Here is a 9,150-nt window from a genome sequence, read left to right as displayed (position 1 = left end):
TTATGAGCTCACAGGCCAGAAGAGTAAAAAGTCAAGTCAGCATTTCAGTGTATTTACTGCCAGCTCTGAGAGTCAAATGGAATAAAAGAAGGGAGTTGTTCAGTTAAGGATAAAATGTGCTTGAAATCATGCATTTCGACTTGTATAATTTATCCCAATATACCCATCTGATCGATCAATACATGGGCAAAATGTGTGGACGAGCACTGTTATATATAGTTTATGGTTAAAACACCTGAATCTTATATCTATTCAAAGGAAACCTATTGTTCTTTTTTACTTTTTTCCTCTCCTTCGATGTTTATATGTTCTTGTGCTCGTAAAAGGTCTTAAAAGTTAAAAAAAGGTCAAAGTCCTCACCACCAGAAGCTCCTCTCTCCCACAGAAGACACTGCTCCTGAATGCCTCGTCAGTGGTCCCGCCTTTAATTCTGTGACTTAATGACACAACACTATGTCACTGTGTCACACGTTTTCATAATTTACTGCCTAATGGCTACTTTGGTAGTCAAGAATTCATCAAGCACAGCTGCTCTGTTATTGTTGGTGCTCCAGGCTCAGGCATGTGTTAGCTGACCAATCAGAGACGACTGGGTATTCAGGAGGGGGGGCCTTAAAGAGACAGGATCTTGAATACAGCGAGGATTACAGTGCTGAAGCCCTGGACAGTGTGAGAAAAATGATGTGGTTTTGAGCATTAAAGTCTGTAAAACCTGCTCTAGTAGTCAACCCAAAATAAAGTTATGAGCTCGAAAAAGAGTTTGTCGCCCTTAAGATCCCAGAATATTTAATAAAAGTATAAAAAAAAAAGCATGCTGCATTGGATTACATGGGAATGTGTGTGAAATGAAACAGGAGATGACTCGAATTTTCCAGCCATAAAAACCGCATCTTAGATTTGAATCTTTCACTGAATCTAAAAAAGCTTTTTAGAAAAGAAAAAGAAAACTGGGGAAAAGTGAGGCAGGGCATGATGTCACACGGTGTGCAGGACGTGTGTTATGTGAGCTGCTTCAAGGAAAATATTATGAACACTGCTGCGGCTCAGCTGTCGGTGCGACTGTATGCTGAGGGAGCTGCAGCTGTGAGACCTCCTCTTAAATAAAAATGCATCATGTCTGACCTCACCCGACAGATGCTATAATGGAGCAGGAAAAAAAAAAAAAAAAGCCTTGGCAAAACCACTAGAGGCTGGCCGCTCCCTGAAACACTGAAGGATATCCTTTTTCATGTCAGAGTGCTTAGCTAATCCCAATACCAGTTCTACTGGCCCACTTGTGTGCTCGCAGACAGAGTGAAAGGGCGTGGTGCTTTCTGTGTGTGAGCTAACAGGGAAGTCTGGTCGCCAACGAGCAACAAGTCCCCAAAGACCTCATTGTTTACTGTTCGTCGTCTGAGGGAATTGAAGGGTTATTCAGTAATACGAGCTAGATTTCTTTACACAGTCTGCTACTTTGATATATAAGGACAAAGCAGGCGGACGTGTTCATTTATAATACTGAGTTACACATTTAATTGAGACCCCCTCCGCCCCACCCCTCACTGTACAGGGCTCAGCTTCCAATAATCCTATTAGCTGACAGCTGTGTCTTTGTTATTAAAGTCTTCTAACATGTAGATTTACTTTCATTGTTAATACGTTAGACTGTGGGCGTGGATGTGTTTGGAGAATAACAACATTAATCTACATCTCCTGTAATGCTCAGTGCTTGAAAAATGAGGCAATTACCATTTTAATTCAATGATGCTTTGCGCTATTTATAAAAAACAAGTCAGTCATTTAATTCTCCCAAACAGCAGAGGTAGGTGGGGACCTGTTTAAAAACATAAAAAACAATGAGAAAAACATTTATTAAATGGCTCCATACAGCTCGTCCACTGTAATGCAAGTCTCTGGAAGCCCCGACATCCCAAATTGAATTGAAATGACGCTTTTAATCAGAAAACTTTGCTGCTAAGCTAAAAGCGTTAGCACACACCCAGTCTGCAGCTGTTGCAGGAGCTCATCAGTGTGTAAATGATATTTTTCAAGTCAATTTAAGACATTTAAGTCTCCATCTACTTCAGCTGTTTAGGATAGTGCTGCAACACTGTTGTGGTGTGAAGCTGCAGAAATGGTTTTGTGGAGTACAAAAATTCACACGACTTTTCATCTGCATTTTCATCGGTATTCTAAATGTAATAAATCAGGTTTTTAGACAAACTTTGATTGTTCCCAAGCAAGGAACTATGGTGACTGCAGCAGCACCAATACAGAAACACAGATAATCCCTTACAGTTGCTGGCGTTATGAGAAATCTAAACAAAAAGTGGACCGAGGTGCATCTCCAACACCAGAAGTTTGTACATTAATAGAAAAGATGCGAATTATCTGCTAGAGCATCACCATTTTTTAACATCCAACTAGATTCTGTGCAGCCAACTGAAATCCTCTCAGCCTGCTACATGTGTAATCTAAGAAGAAGAAAGAAAAACACATTTATTTTCAGTTTTTAATGTTTGTTTAATGTGTGGGTCAGAACATGTGTTCACACAAAAGGGGAAGAGAAAAATGTTTGTCATCCTGAATGGTGCACGTCCATGGTGTTGAAGTGCTTGTTGGAAGTCATTTGCATTCCTCAGTAGTCCACGTCATGTGTTTCAGCCGTCAGTCTGACAGAAAGATCGTTACAGAAAGTCTGCAGCGGTGCTCGTTTGTTCCTCAGTGCCAATGAAAGTGTCAGACGCCGCTCTCCATCATTTTTTCTGGAAGAAGCCCATGATGGAAGCTTGTTTACCGCCTTTATTTGCACTGGCCGACATTTTCTTCTGGCTTTTCTTCTCCTCCTGTTTCTTACTCGCAGGTGGTTTTGATGGGAACGGATCTTTTGGGGCTTGTTTGGTGGCCTGAAAATCGTCTTCCGTTTCAGAGTAGGATTCACTCTCGTAGGCCTTCTCTGTGACTGTGGGGAGAAAAAGAGAAACCAGAGTGATTTATTGAAATAGTTAATTAATTAAGCAAAACTGCCAGTATACAAGTTCCAGTTTATCAATGTTACTAATCACTGTTTATTTATTTATTACTTTATTTATTACAAGATTGTTTAAGATGCGAATCTGGCCTTTGCAAATGTGTGAAAATCTCAGTCCTGCTGTGCATCCAGCTGTTGGTTTAATTTGCTCTTTAAGCTATTAATTCATTTAGCCAATCACACTGCTGCTCGCTGGCTGCTAATAGCTAACTAGTGCTCCTCCTCCTTTCAATATGGATTTTTAGCATAATCAGGGAAAAATTGGAATGCCTCAACTTATTTAACCAAGTCACAGGATACATTTTCAATCATCTGTCTGCTTCACATACCGATGCATCCTTCATCATCTACAAAGGTGCGAGCTTTCAGGACTCGTCTCCTTTTTCTTATCTTCATATCAGAACTCGTCTGCTGTGGAATAAAAACACAGACATGAATGTCCAATGAATTGGATGTTTCATCAAAGACACACAAATAAAATGTGGGTTTTCTCTTTCCAATGAGCTTTAAATACATTTTAGTGTCTAATCATCAGGTTTCATCACTTACATGTGAATGTGAAACAGACTCAGCCTCCCTCTTAGGAGGCGGTGATGGTTCTCTTGTTTCCATCTGCTGTGGAGAATCTGGAATAACTGAAGAGGTAAACAAATGTTAGCTTCTACAATCTCTTAAAAGTCTCTTTCTCTATTCATAATTTTTGATTTACAAGATCTTATATATCCTGACTCAGCAACACAAACACAAACCTGGGTTATCTTTCTCTAAACAGTAGCAGGAAACTCATACAGAAGTTGGAAAACAATTGTTGCACTCTTAAAGAGAACAAAGAAGGTTAACACCTCACCATCTTCATCACTGCTGTCCGGGACAGGCTTCTTAATCCTCCGTCTCCTTTTCTTCTCCATTTTCTCCTCCTCGCTGTCAGAATCCACTAATCGCTTGGTTTTGCTTCAACAAGACAGAATTGCATTTAAAACACGTGCATAGCAAATGTTTAAGACCCTTTATGTTAATTCCAAAAGCTCTAGCAGCTTCTTACATTTCCAAGATGTCTTATAATTAGACGGATATATAGATACACTATATTACCAAAAGTATTCGCTCACCTGCCTTTACTCATTCTATGAACTGAAGTGCCATCCCATTCCTAACTCATAGAATTCAATATGATGTCGGTCCACCTTTTGCAGCTATTACAGCTTCAACTCTTCTGGGAAGACTGTCCACAAGGTTGAGGAGAGTGTTTATAGGAATTTTTGACCATTCTTCCAAAAGCGCATTGGTGAGGTCACACACTGATGTTGGTCGAGAAGGCCTGGCTCTCAGTCTCCGCTCTAATTCATCCCAAAGGTGTTCTATCGGGTTCAGGTCAGGACTCTGTGCAGGCCAGTCAAGTTCATCCACGCCAGACTCTGTCATCCACGTCTTTATGGACCTTGCTTTGTGCACTGGTGCACAGTCATGTTGGAAGAGGAAGGGGCCCGCTCCAAACTGTTCCCACAAGGTTGGGAGCATGGAATTGTCCAAAATGTTTTGGTATCCTGAAGCATTCAATGTTCCTTTCACTGGAACTAAGGGGCCAAGCCCAGCTCCTGAAAAACAACCCCATACCATAATTCCTCCTCCACCAAATTTCACAGTTGGCACAATGCAATCTGAAATGTACCGTTCTCCTGGCAACCTCCAAACCCAGACTCGTCCATCAGATTGCCAGATGGAAAAGCGTGATTCATCACTCCAGAGAACGCGTCTCCACTGCTCTAGAGGCCAGTGACGGCGTGCTTTACACCATTGCATCCGACGCCTTGCATTGCACTTGGTGATGTGTGGCTTGGCTGCAGCGGCTCGGCCATGGAAACCCATTCCATGAAGCTCTCTGCGTACTGTACTTGGGCTAATCTGAAGGTCACATGAAGTTTGTAGCTCTCTAGCAATTGACTGTGCAGAAAGTCGGCGACCTCTTTGCACTATGCGCTTCAGCATCCGCTGACCCCTCTCCGTCACTTTACGTGGCCTACCACTTCGTGGCTGAGTTGCTGTTGTTCCCAAACGCTTCCATTTTGTTATAATAGAGCTGACAGTTGACTGTGGAATATTTAGGAGCGAGGAAATTTCACGACTGGATTTGTTGCACAAGTGGCATCCTATGACAGTTCCACGCTGGAATTCACTGAGCTCCTGAGAGCGGCCCATTCTTTCACAAATGTCTTGTTTCACAGTCTGCATGCCTGAGTGCTTGAATTTATACACCTGGGGCCAGGCCAAGTGATTAGAACACCTGATTCTGATCATTTGAATGGGTGAGCGAATACTTTTGGTAATATAGTGTATATACACGATTTCCAAAATCTTGTCTGCATTTTCATGTAAAATTTTAAAACACACACCTCCTGGAGTCTTTCTTAGTGTCTTTTGTCGGCTCCACTGCAGCAGCTTCTTGCTTTTCTTGAGGCTGTGAAGTCTGACGTTGCGGCTCTGCTTCCTCCTCCTTCTCCTTCACAGTTTTTTCTGGTTTCCCTAAAGAAGTGTGAAAGTTTTCAGTTGCAAAATCTGTCGACTGAATCTATCAGCTGACTACAGGTGACATTCATCAGCTGACTGGGGACACTGGGTGCAGCTCCTTGGCAGACACAGCTGAGTCATTTGACTTTAGGGCTGCAACTAGCTTGTATTTCTATTACTCTTATCATTGTTTTCCATGTATCCTTTAATTCAGAAAATGAACGAAAAGAAAGAAAAGGCAACGAATCTTCGGTATCACTCACTTGCTGTTTGACTGCCGAAGAAGTTCATCATCGGGTTGGCTTTTGCGGCAGCTTTACTTTTGGGAGCATCATCCTACAACAACAAACCCGGCAGTGAAAACTACAACAATCACTTGTCAGTTCTCTGTAAATCAAACCAAATAATATGAAGCCGTACCACAGGCGCTTCCTCCTTCTGCTCCAGTTTATTGTCTTTGTCACTGTTTGTGCTTTTAGGAGCTGTCTTGTTTGCAAACATTCCCATGATGCCTTTCTGCGGCTTGGTAGAAGATTTTGAAGTCCCGTTAGTTTCTCCATTCATGCCAGATTTCTTGTGTTCCAGCTCTGGTGGAGGAGCGTAATTGATTTCTCTCTGCTGCTGCAGCTCCACAGAAGACACGGGGACGGCGCTGGCACAGCGGATCGCACTGTATCTGTAAACAGAGAAGAGGGAACAATTCATGAAATCTGACAGATTTACTAATTACATCTTTATTTACCCAGTCACTTCCACAACCATGTAGGTGATAAGATGGATGTTTCAAGGTAAAACCTCAGCAAGAACCTCATTAAAAGGCTTTTCTGCAGTTGTGTAAAGACCTGGATTAGTACACAAAAACAACTTACTTGCTACAGTTCTTCAGATTGTCTTTCACAGCATCATAGTCAACAGTGTAGAGGGGACCGCTGTCTTTCAGTAAAGCCTTCTGGACGCTGTAGACGTGGACACTGACAACCAGGCTCATCTTGGATTTGACATCTGCAAAAGAAAACACTCGAGGTTAGATGCTGTTGTCCCTTTTTTGCAACAAATAATCAAACAGGAACAAAGTAACGCATGAGCTAAGCGTTGAATGATGGCAACTCTTACAACGAATTGATGAGAATACGTGAGTATTAGTTTGCATTCTGGTGACTAACTCCAACCAGCTAACAATGCTGCAAAATTACAGTGTAAACAATGGTGATCTGGGAATGTTTACACACCTTCCAACTGGTCCTCTTTGACAACTGACACCTTGTGACTCTGAAAGGAAACACAACATCAGCAACACAACATAAAATCAGACTCACTGTACATAGGAAACAGGCAATAATTTGGTGATAAGTGTCCAACTATCTGGCAAGTTTTGCTAATAATATGTTGTGTCTCACCGTTTGACCGTTGTCGACAAACTTCCCCGACACGAGATAGGTGGCATGAAGCTGAGCTGAACTTTCCTTCCTCTTGTGATCCAAATAATGGAAGAGCATCCTGAAAACCAGACAAACATGTTGATGATTTCATTTTTAAACATAGCTGATACCAACTCTTAATGACAACTGAGCAGCTCCATCTGAGGAGGAATGACTCTTTTGTTCCATTTAAGGTCACAATCTCATTTGCTCGTTAGCGTACACTGGCACATTTACATTACTATACAATACATTGTTAATGCGCCGTGTCCCTGATAAATACATAAATAAACGGATGGACGGATGGGTAAATGAATGAAGAGAAGGGGTAACACTCACTGTTTCGCTATGTTGACATGGACTCCCAGTGTGAGACTCAGCCATTTATAGGTCACCTGTTAAAACAAGAAAACATTAAATATGTATGTTTACATTCAGGTTCTGATTGCCATGTGAATGAGGCAGCTAATTTGTGTTTAACAGCCATTAACTACCAAAAATCTTGTCAAAGGGCAACTCCACCAATTTAAAAAAATAGTAGCTGAAAGCCTTTTGTGCACCTTAGCCACATAGTAACATCAATGGAGGCAGTTTACCAGATTACATGCAGCTTTCTCTGGAGTCACAAACAGATTTATACAACTACTTTATGTTGTTGTTGTTGGTTACATACACAGCAGTACACCTGTACACCATCTTTAACTTGTAAAATCAGCGGAGCTACCCTTAAAACTAAGTTCCGGTCAACATTTAGTTAGCTAACATGTCATTCTTAGCAACGGTAGTCATTTGGTTTCTACAGTTACTACTCGCTAAAAATACATACTGTATGTAACACGTCAAGTAGCTTATCCAACAAAAGTTCAAACTTTAACACAACAATATAAACATTTTATAAACCGTACAGTATTCGTCCATTTCAAAAACAACTGTTAGCGGTTTCAAACAGTAAATTAAGCTATCATTGCTTGATCGAGGAGCTATTTTCTACGTTATTATCGGCCGAATTAACCAAAAGCTCCAAACAACTCGTACATAGCTGTGAGCCATACTTAATTTTCTTCCAGTTCAATATATTTATGAATCGAAGAGTAAAACAGCTCGTTTTTTGAACGCAGTTCAACGGCTAATTCCACCGGCGCTAGCGTTAGTAAGTTAGCAATATCTCAGCCAAGGACAACGTCGAGAAAAGAAGACATATCACGAATAAATTGTGCACTTACTATCTTGTTGTGGTCGTTGACATATTCGTCGATGTTATCCAGATAAAGCTCGTCCATTATTGTTTGATTAACTGCGACTACGGACGCCTTGTTGAACAGATTTGACTGCGCGGGAAGGCGGTTTATTTACTTCCTGTTACACGTCACGTGACGTGTCTGTCTTCCGGTGGGCTGAGAGGCGACGTGCTGCCCTCTACAGGACAACACGTGGTACTGCAGGTAAACCACAGCGATAGTGATGCAGGTAATATCAACAAATCCCAATTAAATTTTCAGACTATCAGTGAATTAATCATGCAACAAATATCGTCTGTGTAGGTAAACAAAGCCTGATGTATATCCTGTCATATTATTACACCACAGGGAGATTTATTCCTTTATTATCATGAACACACACATTTGTTTACCTCAACCTTGCTGCTGTAAATACACACCAGAAATAATAATAAAAAAAGTGTATAAAGCAGTTCCTGTTAAATGCTTTCAAACTTTCTTGTGTTTGAGTAATGTTTTCTCAAAACTACATTACCCAGGTGTACTGGTTAACTATATCTTTCAACACATATGTAAAGATTTAAGTCAGATTTATTGACAATAAGAAAATGTAAAATAATATTTTAATGTTCACACTGGTGAGGCATGATAAGTATCAGCCTGGTATTAAGAAATGTTTAAAATCGATATTGATGAAATTGTAGATAATAAATGAGGCCAATAAGCCAATTTGCATCCTTACTTTATATAATAAAAATCCTTGTTCTCTCACTTCTCTAAAATCTTGTTCAACATGTCAGCTGAAATACATGATCGATTTTGGACATGTGTTTATCTAAACAGTTTAAGATTCAACCAATAGACACATCAGCTGATCTGAAGGCAAGAAAAATCCAAACGTTGAAGGTCGTCTGCCAAAATCACATCTCTGCTGTAAAACTCTGCTTCTGCAAATACTTACTTTCAGCAAATGTTTCCACATTACCTCATATCTCCGTGC

At 40.8% G+C, this 9,150-nt stretch overlaps 1 protein-coding gene across 2 annotated transcripts; it reads right to left on the bottom strand.

Annotated features, from left to right (window-relative positions):
• Positions 1-2,477: 2,477 nt before the first annotated feature.
• pold3 (polymerase (DNA-directed), delta 3, accessory subunit) lies at positions 2,478-8,312 on the bottom strand. Of its 2 annotated transcripts, none has more exons than XM_037084026.1 (12): positions 8,157-8,312; positions 7,273-7,328; positions 6,913-7,012; positions 6,745-6,784; positions 6,385-6,517; positions 5,936-6,191; positions 5,779-5,851; positions 5,401-5,530; positions 3,858-3,961; positions 3,560-3,645; positions 3,340-3,418; positions 2,478-2,941 (listed from the first exon to the last, which is right to left on the bottom strand). In XM_037084026.1, exons 1-12 carry the CDS (start codon positions 8,211-8,213, stop codon positions 2,736-2,738), a joined length of 1,320 nt encoding a protein of 439 aa, XP_036939921.1. In that variant the 5' UTR covers positions 8,214-8,312; the 3' UTR covers positions 2,478-2,735. The 2 variants fall into 2 exon arrangements, with proteins under 2 accessions (XP_036939921.1, XP_036939920.1); XM_037084025.1 differs by having other exon boundaries at positions 3,340-3,421; positions 8,157-8,311.
• Between the last annotated feature and the right edge of the window lie 838 nt (positions 8,313-9,150).

Source organism: Acanthopagrus latus, chromosome 21, assembly GCF_904848185.1.
Source record: "Acanthopagrus latus isolate v.2019 chromosome 21, fAcaLat1.1, whole genome shotgun sequence".
Taxonomy (NCBI): Eukaryota; Metazoa; Chordata; class Actinopteri; order Spariformes; family Sparidae; genus Acanthopagrus; species Acanthopagrus latus.
Note: the sequence above shows the minus strand (reverse complement) of the source record. Positions and strands in the feature narration are given on the sequence as shown.

Bases quoted from the DNA above. Each gene is read 5' to 3' on its own strand.
- pold3 (XM_037084025.1), bottom strand. From the start codon at position 8,213: ATGGACGAGCTTTATCTGGATAACATCGACGAATATGTCAACGACCAC. The intron at 3,962-5,400 runs GTGTGTGTTTTA...GTCTTGTTGAAG, and splicing joins ACTAAGAAAGACTCCAGGAG to CAAAACCAAGCGATTAGTGG. The intron at 3,422-3,559 runs GTAAGTGATGAA...TTTATTCCACAG, and splicing joins AGTCTGTTTCACATTCACAT to CAGACGAGTTCTGATATGAA.